This window comes from Haliaeetus leucocephalus, unplaced genomic scaffold, assembly GCF_000737465.1.
Source record: "Haliaeetus leucocephalus isolate CR32 unplaced genomic scaffold, Haliaeetus_leucocephalus-4.0 Scaffold228, whole genome shotgun sequence".
NCBI classification, from domain to species: domain Eukaryota; kingdom Metazoa; phylum Chordata; class Aves; order Accipitriformes; family Accipitridae; genus Haliaeetus; species Haliaeetus leucocephalus.
In genome coordinates this window covers 21,581,296-21,603,366 of record NW_010972664.1, presented here as the reverse complement: position 1 = coordinate 21,603,366, position 22,071 = coordinate 21,581,296, and the positions used below count along the sequence as shown (strand labels likewise).

At 42.1% G+C, this 22,071-nt stretch overlaps 1 protein-coding gene across 2 annotated transcripts; it reads left to right on the top strand.

The window, feature by feature from the left end:
* Window positions 1-143: 143 nt before the first annotated feature.
* Window positions 144-18,936, top strand: RABL3 (RAB, member of RAS oncogene family-like 3). Of its 2 annotated transcripts, XR_774325.1 has the most exons (9): window positions 144-244; window positions 679-770; window positions 1,926-2,055; window positions 5,003-5,117; window positions 6,682-6,832; window positions 7,510-7,581; window positions 8,677-8,715; window positions 11,352-11,532; window positions 17,531-18,936. XR_774325.1 is itself a non-coding variant. In XM_010567469.1 (8 exons), the coding sequence occupies exons 1-8, from the start codon at window positions 199-201 to the stop codon at window positions 11,415-11,417; spliced, it is 711 nt and encodes a 236-aa protein (XP_010565771.1). In that variant the 5' UTR covers window positions 144-198; the 3' UTR covers window positions 11,418-12,153. The 2 variants fall into 2 exon arrangements, 1 of the variants encoding a protein (XP_010565771.1); XM_010567469.1 differs by lacking the exon at window positions 17,531-18,936 and having other exon boundaries at window positions 11,352-12,153.
* The last annotated feature ends 3,135 nt before the right edge of the window (window positions 18,937-22,071 follow it).

Genomic DNA, 22,071 nt, shown 5'->3' with positions numbered 1-22,071 from the left:
CTGAACGGTGAGCGACAGGAAAACGAGCCAATCGCGTCCTGATAGAGCCCGCCAGCGTTCCCGCCCTCACATGAGTTGAACCGATCGTAGCGCCGGCCAGCAGCCAATAGGCTGAGGGAAGCGGGAAGGAGCGTGCGCTGCGATTGGCGGCGCCGGGAGAAGGAGGTGGTCTCCGGGGTTGTTGCTAGGTAGAGTAAGATGGCGGCTTTGGACAGGGTCAAGGTGCTGGTGTTGGGCGACTCCGGTGAGTGTCCCTCCCCCCGCCCCTTACGCGCGCGCATAGAGAGGGCGGGGGGCGTCGCACCCCCTCCCAATAGGTGCCGGGCGGCGCATGCGCGCCGCTCCGCTCCCTCCCCCGCCCACCCCGCCCGCCGCCTGACTGGAAACCGTCCGGCGGGAGCCCCGGTTCTCCGAGCCGGGCCGGCCGGGGGCCCTGCCCGCCTCCCGTCGCGTCCCCTGGGGCAGGGAGTGCGGGTGTCAGCCGGTGGTCCTCGGGGCTTTGCTCTTTGCCTCCCTCGCACCTTTGCCCCCCGACCGTTGGGCGCTGACGGGTGGCCGTTCCCCGGTACTGCTGGGACCATCCGCGTTTAGTTTGTGCTTCTGCCCGTCAGCTCTTGGGCCTTTTTTACCTGCCCTTGCGCGATCTCCCAGGAGTTGTCGCTCTGTGTGCACTTGCAGGTGTCGGAAAGTCTTCGCTTGTTCACCTCCTGTGCCAAAACCAGGTGTTGGGAAACCCGTCCTGGACAGTGGGCTGCTCCGTGGATGTTCGAGTAGGTGACGTGCCCAACCTCTGGTAGCCCTTGCTTAAAGTGTAAGGGAAGAGAAGGGCCTTGACTTTTTTTTTTTTTTTTTCCTCATTTTCATTACTTACCAGCCCAGAAGGAGGTGTGTTTCAATGTTTTGTTTTGCTAAGGTCTTAAACTTTTGAAGCAAAGAGTATTAAATGTGAGCCAGGCGCTTGTGTGAGCAAGTTTTGACCTTCCAAGGTTGTCAAAAACAGACAAGATATTTGTCATTTGTAGCGCCTCTCCTTACCGCAGTGGCCAGTGGTGCGTTACAAGTCATGGAGTGGACAGTTTGAGTCAGAAGGCACGGAATTTAAACCACGCTTCCCCGAGAAACAGTTAATGCACAGCTAAATTGTCAGCCAAATTTATTGAAGAAAAACAAGTTGCTTGTTTAATTTGAGGGTACTTACCGTGACCATACAGTTGCTTCTCCTGTCTGCTCACTGCAGGACCTACTATCAGAGGAATGAGGATATTCATCTAGCAGTTTTTTGGCCCATCCTACAATCCTCATGGGATAGTGATAAATGCTTTTTCCCTTCATCACTCTTTGCCGCATTCCGCTTGAAACGCGCTGCTGTAGGTTAGGAATATATTTCCAAAATTTGGTGAAAGAAACGTGGCAGTCCTGTTTGACTGTGGAGCAAAACTACCTAGCAGATCCAGGGGCAAAAATTATTGATTGATTAATTCAGTTGAGATGTCAGTGAGAATTTCGAGAGGAAAGAGATGTGGTCAGTTGGAATCCGATATGGTCACCTGTGTTAATATTCTTGCAGTACTACCATGTGGGTTTTAACAACTGTAAGAAGTCGTGACCTTACTTTTTCACCTGCTTTAGCAATGTGCTATTTCTAAGCACATCATGAGGCATTAGGTTTGTTAATACTGAGGTGGAGAGGATACTCCCTGCCGACTCACCAAGCTCCATTTCATATAAGAGCTGTGGTATTGAGTGGCCACTTCTTGACTCATTCCATCTCTCTTCTACTTGAGAGATTTGAAATGGTGTCAACATGAGAATTCACAAATTTCTATCCAAGTACAGTAATTCTTTCAGCTGAATGTATAAGTGTTGTGTGGATTAACTCCTGTGAGCTGGTGCTGTGGTTATGTATGATGTGAATTTTTCATCAGATCCATGACTACAAAGAAGGGACTCCAGAAGAGAAGACCTACTACATTGAACTGTGGGATGTTGGAGGTTCAGTGGGTAGTGCCACTAGTGTGAAAAGCACACGAGCGGTATTTTATAACTTGCTGAATGGTAAGTTTGCTTGGTGTAAATCTGGTTTTGGTCTAAATCTGGTTTTATCACTGTTTCTGTTACAAGCTGTCTCTTGATTCTGGGGCAGGATTCCTTTAAGTCTGGCTGAGGGCTATATTGTTCTCTTTTCTGATTCCAGTACATTTATACAGGAAAAAATCTGATACCATTTGTAGGCAGAATTTTATGGATTCAGCTTTGAACTGAAAAGCTATTTTAGGCAAACCTGTGCAAGATGGGCTTCATCAGCCTTTCACTTCAGTCTTGTGCAGCTGGCACAGCAGGGAGTCTTTGAAGTTGCAGTGGTGTCTCTTCCAGCTACACTTGCAGACATAAAGGTTGCCTTCACCATTCCAGACCTGATATACATGCAAAAATATGATATATATTTTCTTGTCTGTTCAGTTCCAAAACCTACAGCAGGGAAATAAATATTTGAATTTACATGAGCTTTGATAGTTATGCCCTATCCTGGGAGACTTGAACTGTTCTCCCATAAAATTGCAATATGCTGATAACCATCTTGCCTCTACTCATTTAATTTGCCAGACTATTTTTAAGAATTGAGTCTTGCAACTTGCTGTATATAGAAAGTGTGTTATGCCTTCTGCTGAGATACCGACTTAAAGGCCTAGTAGTTTACCTATACCAGTAATAAGAGCAAATAAGAGATTATAAGCTTAACAGTGCAGTATTTCAGTTGTTACTTTTTGGCATCCAAGGATAGTTCACTAAAAATAAATGTATACCAGATTAGCAACTGCTTCTGAAAATATGTCTCAAATGTTCTGTTTGATTCTCTTTTCTTGTTCCCAGTCATTGAGGGCCTTTCAATAATGTGTTAAGCCATACAATAAACATTTTTGCTCTGTGATTATTTAACTAGTTAGTTATTCCTCCTTTCCCAGGAGGAAAACTGTGTGTAGGTACCTCTTGCTTATATCTTTAACCAGACCTCTGTAAATAAGGTTTGAGCTGAGTTGTGCCCTCAAAGCAAGCCTCTTTGATATATGAAAAAAATTGATTTCTTTTTGACACCAAATCCGCAGTATGCCAGCAAGTGTGGGTCAGACTTGGAAATATCCTAGAACAGCCCATTAGGAGATGAAATCTTGAATTTATGTGTCTGAACTACAATTGATGGTGTTATTAAAATAGAGTTATTTATCTCCACTGCCTGAAAGGTATTATTAGGCAGCTTGCATATGAAAACTGTTGACTTTGGTAGTTAGCCTTGGCTCTGGTTTCTTTCATTAGATTAATTCCTTCATTAGAGCTTGTCTCACAAATTGCCTCTGTTTGACCTGATTTAAGAAGAGAAAATGAATGCGTTCCTTCTGCCTGACTGCTTGTGCTTCCTGGGCTTCCAGTGGTCTGAAAGCCTGAGATCAAAAGACAGTTAATGTTTGGTTGTGGCAGCATCTGTGCAGGCTGTGAGGGAGACCTGGCTGTTGACAAGGTTAGGCATGGTTCGCTTTTGGTTTGACTGCAGATCTTCTGCTTTGGGCACCCTGCATCTGGCGCACAGACTGTGATAGTCTTGGGATAGTGACTAGGCAGTAAGGCTGTGGCTTGCAGACCTTAATGGGGGAGGAACATTTCCTTGAGTAGTCATTGGTCCTGCCTGCTCTTTTTTGATGTTGACACAGTCTTTTTCTGCTGGTGCAACTAACTGTGTAGGTTTTCAGTGAAGCAGATAAGGGAACCGACCAATCAAAAATATAACTGAGAAAGAGTGTCTGGAGGTGGAGAGTGTTTCTTACAGATTATGCAGCAGTGCCTCTGAAATCTGTTGCGGTAGGCCAAGTTACGTTGTATCAGGCTTTTTCTCCCTACTCTGGGGGTGGACACGCAGCAAGTTGCCTTTTTATGCTGTTACTGAGATTAAATGCTTTGAGATAGGGCTATGGTTGCGATATGCTGGGAACTCTCATAGGAGAGTCTGTGCACAGTCGTGTATGGTAGTGGAAAATGTTTGTGGGAATGTGGTCTGTTTGTAGCGTGTACAGTGGCTGGCACCTTTGGGAGTTAAGGTGAAAGATTAAATTAATAAGTTTTGTCCACCTGTAGGCTGTGAAGTGTGTTGAGAACAAATCCTGATGAAGATAAGGGATATAATTCCATTGTGTCCTTGAATTCATGATGGTCTGAAGTCTGGAGGAAGTGGGAACGTTCCACAGGTTGCAGAAGGTGTGAATAAATAGAAGAAATTTGCTAGCAGGAGTTGGTAATTGAGTTAGGAACTGTGGCTATCAGAAGTGGGTGTCTTAATAGCACAGCTAGGAAATTTGGCTGGCTGTTTTCTGTCTCAGAATTTACATTTTGAAGGATCATGGTAATGAAAAATGCTAGAAGCTTAATCTTAAATACATGAAATCTTATTAATTCATGTTTCTACCAACCATTTGGTGGACTGTGAAATTTATCAGAGTCTGTTTCCCCTTTAGATATGTCCCCAAGTATGTAGCATTAGTTCTTGAAAATGTAGGAAAGCAATAGTGCTCTCTAAACTCTTTGAAACAAAGAAATAGCCTTTAGACTTTTTAGATGCTGTGAGAAAAAGATAGTTATGTTTACCAATTAGGTAAAACTGAGAAAGGCTAAATTCTCTGCTGCAGTAATACAAAGCTTCAGCATCATTAGGACTAGACAGAGCAGAATCAGCGAATGCCTGCAAGCCTCTTGCAGATTAAACCTTGAGGTGGCTGTTCGTTTCCTCCTTTCATCAGAGTTTTCTCTTAGCGCTTATCTAGTTCCTGATAAGCAGCTTTAAAAAACCTGTTGCATCCTGATATTTTCAGCTTTACTCATTCACTGTAACTGAACCGCTTATACATCCCTTTCTTCATTCTCAGATATCTGGGAACCTGCAGATGTCATTTTGGTAAGATAAGGAAAAAAATATATATCATTAAATAGCATCTTGCTGCCTTCTCTTTCACTTTAGGGATAATTTTAGTGCATGACTTAACCAACAAGAAATCGTCCCAGAATTTGTATCGCTGGTCTTTGGAAGCACTCAACAGAGATGTCGCTCCAACAGGAGTTCTTGTGACAAATGGGTGAGTGAAAAACATACATGCAGGGTTAAGACGCAATAATTCCAAGCTGTTATGGAAGTCTCTAAGACTACTTGAAGCCCACATGAAATTAGATGTGGCTCGACTTTTAAGAAAGAAAGAAAAAAATGGGGGATTTCAAAGAAAATCACTGTTGTTTTTGTTTTACACTGCCAGTCAGGCCATTCTGCCAGTAGATTCCCAAGCTGTATGGCAGAGACATTGCTTTAAAGGAAAAGATGTTTACTGTGTCCTTCATTTGTCTGAGGCCTCTGTAAGAGTGGGTCCAGTCCCTGATACCTGAAGACTTGTGTGTCTGTACTGACATGTGCAAAGCCCTTGTACAGGAAGTATCATGGGATGGCATGTCTCTGTTCCAAAAGGCTTTCCCTCCATGCACCAAGACTGAGGAAGTTCACTTAATTATTTGTTGTTTTGGGTGATGGCAGAATTATTTCAGGAATGTGGCTAAAAAAGAGCTTAGAAAACTCTGCTTAAACAGCATGTTCATAATTAGCTTTCCAACATCTTGTCAAGTATTTCCTCCTCTACCTCCGTGCTCTGGTTATACATGTAGTCAAGGAGGTTTTAAGATCATTGATAAACCTCACACATGAGCAGGGAAGCAATAATAAGGGCTAGCTTTTTGTGGGAAGAATATCAATTGTTTATATGCCTGTGCTGATACACAGGTGTTTCTGTAGAAATATGGGAGAAGGAGAAGAGGGTTTGCATTGTATAAACTGCAAATTTCTCCAGTTTTTCCACATACAGGTTCTTCACGATAGTTTTTATTTTCAAAAGCTTAACTTCCATCAGGGCCGGATTCTCAGCCACCAGCAATTGCTTGGTCAAGTTGTTGCTGTTGGTTGTAAAATTACTTTCTAGAAAGCTTGGTTTAGGTAAAGATGAAAGACAAGTGATTATCCTAGCTGAGGAGAATGATTGGAGCTTGGATTTGTGATGACATTTAATTGCAATATTATTTATTTTATAAAGGCTGTCTTTGGTCGTTATTCATACCTGAATCAAAGCTTGTTGGAATTCAGCTTATGGTGGCTACCTTTCTTGAATGTAGAAGAATTAGCAACTTGACACCACACAATTGTTACTGCAACTCTCTTTGATCTGACGTGGAAAGGGGTAGTGTTTCACAGTTGCAATTTATTTCATTATCCCTCCTTAAAAAGTGTATGTATGTAGGAACTTTAGATGTTCAGAGATGCCAGCGCCCTGATCTGTCTCTGGTGGCTGCATACACTTGGTAGAGTACTGGAATTCCTATTTCTTTCCTGCTTGTGTTAGCATTTTTTCTGCGGTTCATCTATGCTGAGAAGAAATCCAACTCAAGTGGTTTCTTTCCTCTTTCCTTTCAATTCCTGTGAGGTGACTTAGGTGCAGAAGCCCTTCCTTAATTTACAGATACAGCACATTCTAACTTAGATAAATAGTGACCCTTAATAAATAAATGACCATTATTTGAAAGGAACAGGGGAACTGATGGTGCCCCTGTGCCCACTTACATGACCATTGCTTCATTCAGAATTGTATTTGTTTTCCTCATCAGTGACTATGACCGTGAACAGTTTGCTGATAACCAGATTCCACTGCTGGTAATAGGAACTAAGCTGGATCAGATCCCAGAAGCTAAGCGGAATGAAGTTTTGACCAGAACAGCTTTCTTGGCTGAGGATTTCAATGCTGAAGAGATAAATTTGGTTGGTATCCTTGTCACCAGTGTTGTTTTATATGGAAGCAAGTCCCAATTTTTAGTAAGTAAAGATGTTGTGACAAAAACTGGGTTTTTGGAGATTTTCTCAGTAATGCTGGAGTCATGCACATTTTGATTGGCCACCCCCCCTTGCCTGATGAATCAATCATCCTTGTTTCACTATAGGGAGGTATAGGCGATGTTAGATAAGGTCACCAAAGCTTAGAATTGATGGTTGGGAGTTAAGTTTTCTCTTCCCTGTTCTTAGTTCTGACACAGACTATCTTTGAATGAAACATCAAGATCACTTTATTTTTAGAGAGAGAGAGAAAATGTGTACATGTATAAAAATATGCATGCTGTGTGAATGCTTGTATGTACACACATGCACACACTATCTCATGTGTAGCCTGTACAAATTATTAGCTGACTGTATAGCCGGTGGCAGAAGGAAGACGTGAAGTGCATAGGGATGTACTTAGAATTCTCCAATTGATTCACAGAACAGAAGTTGGCCTTTTCTCTCAAATGACTGTGGAGCAAGAATCAGCAGATACACTGTATTTTCCCTAGCTGATTGCATGCGCGCGTGTCAGGGGAATGGGTATGCTGATTTCTGTGTGTATGGCTTCCTTGCATTGATTTCTTTGTGCTTGGTTTATTGTTGTCTTGTGTGTGTTCTAGGATTGCACCAATCCTCGTTACCTGGCTGCAGGTTCATCCAATGCTGTCAAACTAAGCAGGTTTTTTGATAAGGTAAGTCAAGTCATTTAAATTATGTTTTATTGTTCTATGTATTGAATGCTGTCTGTGATTTGAACATGGAACAACGGTTAGCTGCTCCTTTCACATTCCACTTTTTGACTTGGTTCAAACCAGGTGTGGGGAGGCCAAAGGTTGGTCTGCTCTTGGAAACCTCCAGAAAATAGCTGATCTGCTGGAAGATTTGATTCTTGATCTGCACAGAGCAATGAAAAAGAACTCACAAGTGTGCAAAGACACTCTGCATATGCTTTTGGAGTCCTTTGGCAGGCCAGAGGGTTTGCAGTGTACTAAGGTAGTAATGTGGGGAGTTACAAGACTATGGTTAGCTCTGTTGATCCTTGTTAAAGCAAACTTTAGGCATAAGAAATTTGGCGTATTACTCTCCCTTCCTGCAAAAGACAGCATCAAGGCCTGTTGTGAAAATGACAGAAGAGATGCTCTGGTTTAAGTGTACCTTCAACAAAGATACCGTAGTGGAGCAGATCATCTCCTGTAACAGATCATGCTTTAGAGAAAATTTGGCCTGCATTTTCTTTGGTGGAGGCTGTAGATTTTACAGGGTGATACAAATCACTTTTTGATTCTTAGATTGATGGTTCTGCCTCCATAGGTATCCTTCAGCACAGACAGTGTGTGCATCATTCTCAGACAGCAAGTCAGGCTACCTCTTCTCAAGCATCTCCTATGCCCAGGGGCTACTCGGAACCACTGGAGTTGTTATGCACCTGCAGAATGAGCTTTTTCTAGTGCTCAGATCCACTGCACCTGCAGAGAGGGGTGGGAATAACTGACTCTGATTCAGTGAGGAGACACCCAAACCATCACCTCCATTACTAGAGAGCGCTGACTAAATTAGGTGTGTAGAAGTTGAGGATAACACAGCTTTACTAAGGATGGCTGGAGGTGGCAACTCCTTCTATGTGTAATAGAGCATTGCACTTAAAGCAATAGGCCTGGAGCAGGGGACATGGGTTCAGACCTTGTCCCAGTTAGCCGTGAGTTTCAGTGCTCATATGTGAAATGTTGATTGGAATCTGAGGTTATGCATATGCTGTGCCAGCTAAGGTCATTCTCTGTTCTTCCCAGGTCATAGAGAAGAGATACTTCTTAAGAGATGGCAATCAGGTTTGTCATTTTTTCCTCCTTTTTAGTTTTGTTTCTCCCTGTGTAATGTGAACTGCTGACAGAGTCCTCTATAAAACATGGGCTTCACGTGACCTAAATGATAATCTGTGCTGGTAGTTGAGGTTTTTAAATCTGTGGGAGCACAGCTGTTTTGGATAGACAGAAAAATGGCTGACTTTTGTCAGCTGAAGTATTTGTCTGTAATGTGATTGGCAGTGAAATAATTTAAGTATGCTAACATAGTAGAAGTTGTAAGAGTGAGGTAAGATGGGCAAATATGATCTCTTCCAGATATGTCAGCTTCAGGCTGCTTGGTTGCAGATTTAGGCCAGAGATGCTGTCCTGAAGGTCAAAGAAAAGGCTTTTTTTGCACAGCTGGAACTAGCATTTTATGTTTTGTACAGGTATTTTTCATAGAACCAGTGGAGCCACAAGGAAAATGGCAGTATGATACCAGCTTGTAATTCATTCTGAAATGGCTGAATTAACTGTTTTCAGTACAGTTGGTGAAGAACTAGCAAAATGACTCTCGTGGTTTGGGCAGGCCACTTCAACTTTTTGTGCCCCCCACCTTCCCATGTCTAGTCTACCATGCAGGGAGTAGTGAGGTTCCATTTATCATATCTGTGAGGTGCTTGCAAATTACCGTGAATAGCACCACTGAAATACAATCGAATGTATCGTTAGATGTAGCTATGCTGAAAGCCCCTTAGGGAGAGTGGGGAAAAAATAGTCACAAATTACAAAATGCTTACTTTCTTTGAGCATTTTTTTATGCCTTTTAAAAATAAATTTGCTTTTTCCTGTTTCAGTTCTGCTTGATGCCTTTTTTTCCTCCCTTCTTCCCTCCTCCCCACATTGTAGTGAAAGGAAGTCTCCCTGTCATGGGGATAATAGCTCAATGCAGAAATCTGCATGTGTGCTGGTTGTCTTTGATGCATGATGTAAGATTTTTATTTTTCTTATTTGATCATTTTTAGTGGCTAGCCAGGGATTAACTATATATTCCTTATGGCCACATGCCAAAGATTACAGCCTTCTGATGACTACTTTCATCTGCCTCACTGAAAACAGCTCAAAAGCTTAAAACAAATCTTAAGTAGTGGACAGTCATATTTAAAGAGACAAAATCCAAATTTGGAACTAGAGATTTCATTATAACCTTTTAACATTATTATTTGAAATAATCTACATAATGTAAATCTTACAAATGTGTTTGTGGGTTTTCTACAATAGGTGTCTTCGATCACTCGTGTTTTGAGGTATTTCCATTATAGACTTCTTCAGGATTAAAAGAATGATAAGTTTCAAATTGTTTGTAGCTATGACTTCGATCATATCTCAGATAAATAAATAATTGTTAACTCTTAATTAGTGACTTTGATATAAAAAATGCTAAAGCAGATAATTTTTTACCTATGGTGTCCTGCTACTTTTTAGTTATAATGATTGCATTTTTCCTTTTTGAATTCCCAAAGCAGTTTTCATGAGATGAACCTTTGTGCAAAATCTGCCTGATTTTTCCCTTAGAGATGATTGCTTTTCAGAGATGAAAAAAACAATTCCTGAATGAGTACCTTGCATATCTGTTTGAGTTTTGGGCCTGAAAACCCTAACTAAATTTAAATTGTGGGCTTTTTAGTGGACTTTTATTTTGGGTAGTCGCTTTAACTTTCTCAGTTTACCAATGAAGTGTGTAACCTAAACAATCCACGTTGTATTGTAAATTACATTTTTGTCCCATACCATCCATACATGCCCATGTTCTCCTGGTGTGGAGTCCTTGGTTGACACCTTCCATTTTAATACACTGTATTTCCTATGAGAGTGTGGAATTGTTTTGGGAGGATGTGTTTACTGGGTCTGCTGTTTCTGCTTGTGTGTAGTTAGATATCTAAAAGTTACTCTGGACTATAATCAAATTGTTTTATGATGCCAATAGGGCAGACATCTTAAACAGTATTAGAAAGCAATGCATCTCTTTCTTCTGGGGGATTTGCATTGGACTGCAAATCTGTTTGAAATACCATTAAGCCAGGGAAGCTTCTGATGGTTTCAAGTAGATTTTCTTTGTAAGCACTCATTGTCACAGTGTAAGCAGTATCTACAGATTGGCTGCAAAAGCAGGAGTGCTAATCCTTTGCGTTGTTGCAGCCATTTCTATTCTGGTGGTTTTCTTAAAGCTTTCGGCAATTGATAAAACTGTACTTTCAACTACCAGTGAAGTGCTGCCGTGTCAGGTTAGAAGGCATAAAGTCTCAACAGATCTTTAATAGGACTTGGTAATACTATTTTATAGTATTATGTATGCATTTGAATCTGGGGGGAAATACGGACTTTGAAATCTGTAATTAACTGGTTTAGGATCTGCCCAAGAAATTAAGACTTTCATTGTAACCCTTGCCAAAAAGCCTTAAGGAGCTGCATCAAAAAAATGAGCCATACTCAAGTTTTGCAGCTTGTTTAACTAATGGTGCTCTTCTAGCAGTAAGCTGAAGCATTTTAGTCCTGATGCTGGAGATGGTGTGGAAGAGGAAGGCGTTGTTGCAGTTGGCTTGGTAACAAGCACTCAAATGTGGGCTAGAGGGGGAGCTCATGCTGATTCTGACATGATGACTTATCTTTCCTGTCTCTAGATTCCTGGCTTCTCTGAAAGGAAAAGGTTTGGAGGAGGAACACTGAAGAGCCTTCATTATGATTGAACACTGACAAAGTGGAAGATGACTCCTCTGAGTTCCTAATGACATTCCCATTCTGACTGGATGCTTAAAGACAACAATGCTTACATCAAGCAGAGTAAAATGATATTACAGCCAGGTAGACTGCTGAAACTACTTTTGCTGGAAAAGACTTGAGGAAGAATTCCAAAAATCTTACCTGAAGCCTAGAGTGTTTCTTAGGATTGCAGGCCTTCTGGATATATGGGAACATTTGGGGAAAGTGTGCAATAAATTGAATGCCTCTCACACTGCTGTGGGAAACTTTATCATACACAGCACGCATATGTGACATTTTTGTCTCCATTTTGGAAAACTTATGGACAATCTTTGCAATGAATTACATTCATCTTACCTCTAAAGGAAAGATGACACTGAATGGGCTTCTCATTTACAGTAAAATGAACAAAGCAAGTGAGCAAAATGTAAGGATGTGTAAGGAATGGTCTGGAAAATAATAGAATGCCTTCATTAAATGTATGGTGTTGTCTCAGCTGGAACACACTGTTCAGCCCTATTCAAAAGGATAAAAGAAATAGACAAGAGATGAAAAAAGATTTGAAGCCTTAAAAAGAAAATCACGAGTAGAAAACAAGTGGTATTAAGTCTGCTGCTTAAATTAAAATTGTTTACTTTGGAGAGGACAAAGTGAATCAGGTACTCCTGTTTATTTTTTCATAATTGAGTGTGGTCTTGTTCTTAAACTAAAAGGCAGTGAATTGAAAGCTGATGGAAAAAGTGTTTTTATACAATGCTTATTTGGAACAAATGTGACATGGGCTTACTGAGCCTGAGGGCTTAGCGGATTCAGAAAACATGAAATGCAAGAACATCCTCTGAATTAGAATGGATAGAAATTTAAAAGGGATATAAAGCCCTGTAAAAAGTAGGAACTGAGCATGATTAGAAGGGAATTTCTATGATAGGGATGTTTGCTTTTCATATTTAGTACTAAAGATAAAGGAGATTTGACCTGGTCTGATCTACTGTGCAAACTGTTGTCTTCCTAAATAGCCCAAGCTTTGCATGGTTTCTCACCCCCCCAGAATTATATGGAGTGGTAACAGCCAGATTTAAGCCAGTTTTTTCTTTCCTCTTCTTCCTCACAGTGACCTCTAATGGTTAAGCCTCTGGCAAAGGCTAACTAAGAGCTGGAGTTAGATATAAATACAGATTAATAATAAATGGGGATAGAAGAAAGTAAAACGCTGGTGTGAAATTGACAGCAAGCAGCGTTCTGCAGTCTCTGCATTACATCTGCCTGCAGCTCTTCTCTAGCAGCTCCTTGGAAATAAATGGAAAACTGCTTATTGCCACTAATCAGGTTCTGTCTTAGGGTAACCAGATCTGGGCTCCCTCAGCTCCCTTAGGGACCAGCAAGACTTAAACAGAACCTGGGTGGGAGACAAGCGAGCTGGGACTATGTCTTCCTTCACCCTATGGCTTCTTTAGGAGAACTGGTAGCATTGCAGAGTAAGGGAGGCCATTTAGTTTAAGATGCTGCATGAAGCAACAGTTGTGCAGGTCTTTGATTTGGATGAAGCAACTTTCCAAAACAGCCCCCTTCAATTAATCAAAAAAGGAACATTACTCAGCATGCTGTAAGGTGGCCTAAGGCCTGATTGCAGCTTACCTGTATTTGTGTGTTTCACTTCTCAGGCTCCACAAGAAAGAAACAAAGTCTTTGTATGAGAAATCTTGTGAAGGTCAGTTCTTGCTCCAGGAAGGAGGAGAGAATGCCTAAGTCCTGTGCATCGGTGGGACTGAAGGTTATGACAATCAGGATTCAGGAGCGAATTAGAAAGAGATACTGTTGTGGTAGGAGGGAGAGAAGATAAAGGGAATGGTACTAAGGAAAAGTAGAGCCTGTGGGCAAGTGTTAGAAGGTTAGCAGATTGAGAGGGAAGTGTGGTTGAGGCTGTGGCTCCTGCTCCAGGCTCAGCTAAGTCTGCCTGGGCTCATTCATCCAGCTGTGAGCCACAAAATTCCTCCCAGGATATCTCCATCCACTCTTGAACTGACCTGTGTTGGTCTACAAGTGACTTCATGGTCAGTCTTGCTGTCCTATCTGCAAAATGAAGGAGGCTTCCGTGGAGGCATGGTTCTGATGTATCTGTTTATCAAATTGTAGTGTCTTCAGTACATCAGGAATTAAAGAGTTCACCCTTTTTTATTTTAGTCTAGATGTTTAACTTGAAGAAAACGAGGACCTGAGTTGTTCCAAGCTGTTTCTGTTGTCACAATATTTATTCTGATATCACCACCCTTAACTTTGTCCTGTCATAAACAAATCATTTAACTTCAGTTGTTAGTGTTAATGCACTGAAATCCTTTAGATAGCTGTCATTTGGTTATTCTAAAAGGTAAAAGCTAAGTTTCTGTGCTGTCTCCATCAATAGCCCTGAAAAGTGATTGCAGACCCATCTCACCATGATTGCAGTGTTTTAGCATTTGTGGTCTCAGATTAGAATAGATTGCTTTGTAAAACACCTGTGTGGCTTTTTAATATGTATTTTTACCCACTTTTCTTCTCGCATTTCTTCAGGGCCAAGTTAAGGATATTAGCATACTCTAGTTATGTTTAAATATAATCCTGAAATTTCATGGGTTTCCCATGCTTGGGTTTTGGATAATTGCACTATCCCCGTTTTGTGGTTTTTACATTTACATGACTGACACACACTGCAGCTCCCTTGAAATAGCTCCATATGATTTTTGTTTGGAGTGGTAGCTTCTGTTTTCCTAAATGTAATGCAGAGGCAGAATGGACTGATAATTATACATTGGACAAACCATGGGAATTGGCAGAAGTTGTTGCAGGCACCATTAGCCTGCTGTCTTGGTGTAGTGTGGGATTAGGTGCATCTTTCTCTTTATTTTAATCGGAGGTAATGGCTCCATACACAATGGCCACCAGTTTAGCACTGTACTTTGGTTATACCCATATTGTTGTGTGTAGAGCAAGGATATCTCACACCTGCTGTGGTGTATATCGAATGTCAGGATCCAGGAGGCAATGTGGAATGACTATACCAGTTATTCTTTTCATTGACTTTACCCTTACTCACTGCCCCATCCCTTCCATGCTTCTGCTTTACTTCTATCTTAAAATGCTTAAAGATCAGTTTTAAATTGTCACTTAAAAGAAAGCTGTATTGATCTTTCCCCCAAATATTCATTGTCCAGCCAAACCCTTTTTGGTTTTTGTATCACAGGCTTGAGTGTAGTGGTTATCTTACACCTGCATTGTTGGATTCTATGACACTACGTTATCTTAGCTATTTTAATACAAATAGGTCTCCAGTCCAGATTAGGCATCTTATTTGTTTAGATCTCAGCAGGTAACCACAATTAGGCATAGTTTTTCCTTTTTAGGACAAGGTGCTGTGTAATGGAGTTGTGTATGTTGATGATATTACATTTATTTTTAAACGAAGTGCTAGCTTCTTGTCAGAACCAGGAGTATGCGAGCAGCCGGAGTTAGTTGCATTGCTGTTTGCATCTCACCTGTTTTCAGCTGCCCAGAAAAGGTTCACCTCCAAGCTTGGGGCTGTGACATCAGACAACTTCTTTGTGTCACACGTTGCTCCTCCTTCTATGTGTTTCACCTTTCTTTTCTCTTTCTTTTCCCCATGCCCTCTATGATCTTTCTGTCTTGCCTTTGTCCACCCATACCCCCATTCTCTGTTCCTCCAGCTGCCTTTCTCCCGACTTCTTTCCCTCTTTCTCTCCCCACTTCCCATGTCCCACCTGTCTGACCCCTCTGTGTCACCGGGGGTCACAAAGACCCCTCTCTTTGTGCCCCCTGCTCCGCCCTCTGGTTCCCCCTTTCTTGCTGTTTTCCTCTCTGTTTCTCTCTGCTGTGCTTTGTCTCTCTTGCTGTACCACTTGATTTCTCTCTTTGTCTCTCTGTTTGCCTCTCTGCCTGTCTCTGTCTCTCTGTTTTCCTACATCTCTCCTTCTCCTTCTGTCTGTTTCTCTTGTGTCTGTCACAGGCACACATGTTTCACATCAAAGCACTCACACTCCATTCCTTTAAACTGGAGCTACTCAATCTCTCGGTTTTACTTCCCAGGCAGAAATGTATGCCCAGATGCTGTGTACCAGAGGGGTCAGCAAAGATGGCTCATGCAGGTACATGGGTTAGACTTCCCAGGCGCACACAGGTGAAATGTATAGCTAATAAACAATGAGCCTCTTCTCTTCCCAAGGGGCTCAGCAGAGCTTTCTGGTTTATTTATGACCAGTCTGATGAGTGAGGGGATAGTCAGAAGCATGAGTATATCCTAAATATGGGAAAATGCCCCAAATCTGCCCCTCTTGATTTCCATGCAGAAAAGTAGGAAATTGTATGTACAGTTGCCTTAAATTCTTGAGTATACATTTTTGTTCTTGTAGCAACAGGATTGCCTGCTCTGTGCAGCAATCTTTAGCGAAGGTCCCACTGGCTTTAAGCATGTGAAACCTATCCACTACTGAGGTTTTGGGTGCAACCTTAATACAAATTTTCATTATTGATAATATTTGCAGAGGCAGCTGCAATATGCTCCATTTATCACAAATGAGGTATGAACTGCTGTGTTGTAGCCTGCAGTCAATAGATTTTTCAGTGAGGTATAGTGAAGTCGGGGCTTGAATCCTCATTTCTCAGTTGATAGGCGACAGACTTTACTGATCAAAAAACTACTACTGCTTTTCAGGAAAAGGAGCTTAATCCTTCTATTTCTTTTGTTAGTCAGCTCTTCCCATTAGAAGTCATGTTCCTGTCTCACTTTCCTTACAAGGATGCTGTTTACTTTGATTTCTTTTGTAGGGTTGAGCAAGTCTGTGGCTTAGTGCACTAGTTTTCTTTGACAAAAAGCCATTATCATTATTGATGAACCTGTCACTGGCTGGCAAGTTACCAGAAACTGCTTAGAGGTAAAGCTTTCCTTAGGGTATGCTTCGCCGCAGCACTGTACGTTAGGTCCTCAGACAGACACAGCTTTTGGAAAAAATACCATGTAGGTGTCAGGTGGAAGAAGGGGAGAATAAAATCACTCCCAATTAATTTCAAATGTCCAGTCAATGGCAAAGCTCTCCTACCTAGTGAGGGCCTGACATGTAGCCAAAAGTATTGTTCTTAGTATTATCCACTTGCGCTACTGTGGGTTTATTCTAACATCTGATCAGTAAATGGGGAAAATATGTCTCTTTATGGTACATGAGAATCCAATGAAGAAGTTAAGAAGTTTTCATCACTAACCATGGGTATATGAGCAGTGTAAGGGCTTTCCAATTGTGCAGGCAAAGCTGCAATAAACCATGATTCTTAGGACCTGAGTCTAAACGGATCTGGAAATTAGATGTAGTTCCCTAACAGTGAGAGTGATGATGCCCGAAACAGTTAATGGAAAAAAGCAGATTTGTCATTGTTTGGGTTTTTTCAGGGTAGAATTAGTAGCTACCTGAAAGATGTGCTTTAGTACAGCTTTGAGGAAATGTCCCCCAGCCTGTTTGTAAGGAAGTTGGTTTAGATGATCAGAGCTATCTGTGGCAGCGAAGAGACTGTGAAATCTAGCTTTGGCAGTTCAGCTGCTTAGCCAACCCCTGCTGCAAATACTGTTAAGTGCAGAAATGCGTTTTCTTTTTCCTGCTTTGGCATTGTATCACTGAGATACAGCTTGTTGTGCCCCTTGGGCTCATCAAGGCACAGAAACGCTGGTTCCATACCTATTGAAATTGCACTGGGAAGTTCCTTCTCAGCATGCCACCATGGGCTTCTGTCAAAAAAATGTCGAATACAAGGCAAGCTCATAAATAAGACCACACACTTCTTCTTGACTAGATCAACTGAATGAAAGTCTGGGCTGTGTGGGCAATCCAACTTGAAGTTCAGTCATTTTTTTGACCGGGAGGAGCATGAAGTGAAACAGTGTGTGATTAACCCATGCACATCTATTTTCCCTTTGACCTGAAAGTTAACGTTTACAAAGTGGAAATATACTGCTGGCTTTGGGTTAAAGATTTATTAAAGTACAAGGAGGCCCAGTAGCTTTGAAGGCTAGGACTACGTTCTGAGTTTTTATCTTGCTGTCTGATGCCATCCTCTCTTACAGCTTGTTCTGCTGTGGCTTACGTGGGCTTGACGGGCTGTCCTACCCTTGATGAATAAAAGGTCAGATCACAAAATTCAGTGATAGTCCAAAATTAGCACCCTCTTTAGCTGTTGTACCAGAGTGGGGAAGGGCAGAACAGGGCAAGGTGACTAAATTTTGTCCTGACTCCTAGGAGTGGTTCTTCTAGCCTGAAGGCAGAAGCCTCACAGCAAGGTGAGCAGGTGGCTTCTCCAGCCTCTATTCATGCAGCATCTGTTTTTTGGCAACAAGGAGTGTGTGCACTCCGCTGAAGATAACTTTTTATGATCTTTCCTGCACAAATAAATGATAATAATTAACCTGTCTGGCATCTGCTGCTGAATGGTCCCAGAAAAATGACAAGGACATATTTCATAAGAGCCACTCTACAAAAAAGTACATGTTATTAAAAAGAGCCTTTTTTGCCGCAAAGCTGTTGGCAGTGATAAAAAAGTATAAAAATTATTGCTTTATTTTCTCATATTATGATAAAAGGTTCAAAAAAGAGATTAAATCCCCTGGTACTAAGTAGTACACTAGCAGATAAACAGACGGCTGCTCTAGAGAGCTCCTGGCCCATTTGGCAGTGCATAAAGGGTTAACAAACAGAAAAGGCATGCAATTTGGGGAAGCTGAGATCACAGAGACAGGAGTGAATGAATACATTAATAAATATGTACATCAATGAATGCATTTTAGCTGGACAAAGATAGGCAGGAGGAGAGATTGGTCCTTTTAGAAATGAGATACATCACTGTGAAAAGCAACAGTCCATTGCAATGGCACGTCCACAGCCGCATCAGAAAGGATCTGTCTCTCTTGGTTGCCTCTTACATATGCTGCGTGCGGGACAGAAGAGCTTTACTTTTGGGACTGGACAACCACTCGCTACAAGAAGTTATGGTAAGCCGTGATCCAGTGATTGTACTCATTGCAGCAGCACTGCGATGGACAAGCTATGGTCCATTCTGGGAAGCGCTGTGCTAAGCATTGAGTAGGAATTTATGAAGGTGTCAGCCCTGCTCTGGAAAGTGTATACCCTAATACACAAATATTAACGTAAAGGGATAGGGAAGAATATACAGCCTTGCCGCTGCCACATGGCATGAAATATACATTGCGTAGGAAAATGCTAACGGAGAGCATGGGGAAGCGAAGGGACTACTGTCCTGTGTCTCTCCCTTCCTTTTGTCCCAGGGACCCAGGTCATTCACCCACCCAGTGCCCCACTGCCTGAACTTGCAAGTGATTTTAGGAGGAAACAAAAGGACTTTTAATGCATGTGCTATGAATTTGAATTATTTGTCTATTGGATCAAATATAAGCTGCCTCATCTTCTATTTGAAAGGCTTTTTCCATTCTCCTCCTCATCTTTCATTCACCACTCAGATGTTGAACACTAGCTGTTAAATTTTTAAGCAAGCCCCTTGGTACTTTCTCTCATTCTGCCTGTCTGACTTAGATGAGCTCCTTGCACATCTCCATCATGATGCCTGTGAGAACAGTTCACGTCTCATAAGCTGCTGGTATGCAGGTACCATTGCATATACATCATGTGCTAGCAAATACAGTTGCATTGATGTCTTATGCTTTTTTATGTATCTCTTGGGTCTTATTACATATTTCAGCTGGAATCTCCTTGGAGTAAAGGCTGCGTAAAACCATGCACCGGACAGTTGTCATAAACCCAGAAAGACAGCTGAGAAGACACTGAATGCTTTTAATGCTCATTGTTCCACGCTTAATTCATTGTATTTATGAATCATGTTTATGTGATAACAAATCATTGTGTTTCTGAATCATATTTACGTGATAACGAAGACAGTTGCTTAAATATTGATGAAGTACATCTATACTTAATGTTTCAGAAGATCTTTATTTAAGAGCTGCTGCAACGAACTAAAGAGGTTGTTTAAGCTAAATGACAGAATCACTGAGGTTGGAAGTGACCTCTGGAGATCATCTAGTCCAACCCCCCTGCTCAAGCAAGGTCAGCTAGAGCCAGTTGCCCAGGTCTATATCCAGGTGGGTTTTGAATATCTTCACAGCTGGAGAATACACAACGTCTCTGGGCAACCTGTTCCAGTGTTTGACCACCACTTAATATTCACATTTAAGGGCAAAAAGGAAAGCCCACAGAACTACAAGCCAGTCAGCTGAGAAGAGATGCTCCATCCCTCCAAGAGATGCTCCATCACTTCAAGGCAAGTAATCCTGGAAACCATTTCCAGACACATAAAGGACATGAAGATGATTGTGAGTAGTCAGCATGGATTTATGATTTCCCTCATAAATGGGATGGGCTAGGTCAGAAACACCACAGAAGTGTTAAGAAATCTGTATTTTGTGTAATTTGGAGGTCAATCAAGTGTCAGTTCAACAGTATCTCATTAAATAATGTTTTTCCCTGTATGGAATGGAAAAGCAAGGTTAGGCAGCCTAATAAGCTTAAAACATTTACATGGCCATCAGATGAGTAAAGTGATAATACTTTGTCCTTTCTTAGGAAACAAGAACAAGCAGGAGGTAGGTCTACCCATAATTAAAAAGCAACACCTTTATTTTTGCCTGTCCCACAAGAAGAAAACAAGAGAACGGGGCCTGTAAAGAGGTGTGAGCAAGGTGAAATGTAGGTTCTCAAAGGGGAATGGAAGCTAAAATGTGATGTTATCTCTCCTGCTGTGTGGCTCAGCAGGGGGGGTCTTGGAAACCCCTGAAACTTTGCAAGTTAGGTTTGCAAAACTGTAGTCAGACGTGTAATTCTTCACTGTCAGAAAACAAGTGAGGTGAACTCTTTACTCTTAAATATTATCTGGTAGGAAGGGAGTCTCAAGGGTAGGTGGCAGGTGCTAGGTACTTTATTTCTTTGGCAATGATGAATCACTGGTAAGGGTGAACTAACATATTTGCAATCGCTGCCGTGAGCTGGAGAATTCCTCACTGTTGCTGTGTTTTTTTTATGGCAAAGCTGGAAGAGGCCAGGGTATGGACAGAGCCTTCCTGGGCAAATGGGAAGATGGCAAGCAGTAATGGAGACCTAAAGACTTATAACTTGGAGATTACTCAGTCTATATTCTTCTAGAGCCTAACACAAGGGAGTCCAGATCTACGGTTCAAGACTTTCAGGTACTGCTGTAATATAATGACGGAAGTTCCCAGTTGTACTCATCTTCAGCCCACCCACATTGTAACGGGGCTAAATTTTGTTCTGTTTTAGAGAAAACATTACCTAATGTTGTACAGCCAGGTTAGCTGAGTCTGTTCCTGGTGACTATGCGGTAAAACCATTAGCGTCATGAAACCAGAGGAGCCCAGCTCAGCCCCTGAACTGTCCCTGAGCTGGGAGAGTTGGAGGCAGTGGGTCAAGGTGGCTCTCAAGCAGGCAAAAAGTCCCAGTAGAGTTTAGAAAAGGATGGGACACTTGTTTTCTTAGGTCATCTCTCCACAGCACTCTTGCTTGTTGGTTGTGGGGCACTAGCTCCAGGCAGTGCCACGAGTAAATAAGTCTTGCTGCTTTCCGGACAAGTCTTCAACTGTAACACTCTTATCTCCATTTCCAAGTAATTCTCCCCCCCCACACCACATCTCCAGGGCTGTACCCGTGTTTGCTTTGTTGCTATTTGCTCAGTGTTTGTCACATGCGAAACGGTATGTAAAAATGATGACAGAACTGGCTCAAAACCGCTTAGTTGTGTAGATAAGGAAATCTCAAAATGTCTTAGTTGTGTAGATAAGGAAATGAAGAAACAAAGAAGCAGGTGAGGTGGTGTGGTCTCTCATGGCTGTGGTGCTCCTGCTCTAGGGAGACAAGTGATGTAGGGGAAGAGGAGACCCTGTGTCTGGTTTTGGGGCTCCCAACACAGGAAAGATCAACTGCAGCGGGTTCAGCAGTGGCCAATCCCGCTGGTTTGGGGCTGGAGCCCACATCCTGTAAGGGATGGGGCTTGTTCAGCCTGGAGAAGAGGTGGCTTTGAGGGAACCAGGCAGCAGCTTCCAATACCTATGGAAAGCTTACCAAGAAGATGGAGCCTGGCTTCTCACAGCGGTGTATGGTGGGAGGATGAGAGACAACTGCCATAAGCTGAAACAAGAGAAGTTCAAGCTGCATATAAGGAAAAGTTTTTTGACCATGAAGGCAATCAAGCAGTGGAACAAACTGCCCAGTGAGGCTGTGCAGTCTCCATCCTTGAAAGTCTTCAAGACGAGACCGGATAAAGTCCTGAGCAGCACAGTCTGATCTCAGAGCTGACTCCACTTGGAGCTGAAGGTTGCACTAGTGACCTTCTGAAGTCCTTTCTAACCTGAATTATCTTATGACCCTGTGATCCTAAGACCAGAGGGGACAGCCAAGGAAAACTAGCTCTCCCTCTCCTCTATCCATAACCACCAACTCTTTATACACCCCATCTTCTCCCTTGTAGCAGCCAGCCTATTTTGCCAGACCTTAAAAAGTGGCACCTCTCGGTGGCTCTAGTATCTTACTCAGGGTGATGTGAGGAGGTGCCAGTTTTTAGAGAAGACAA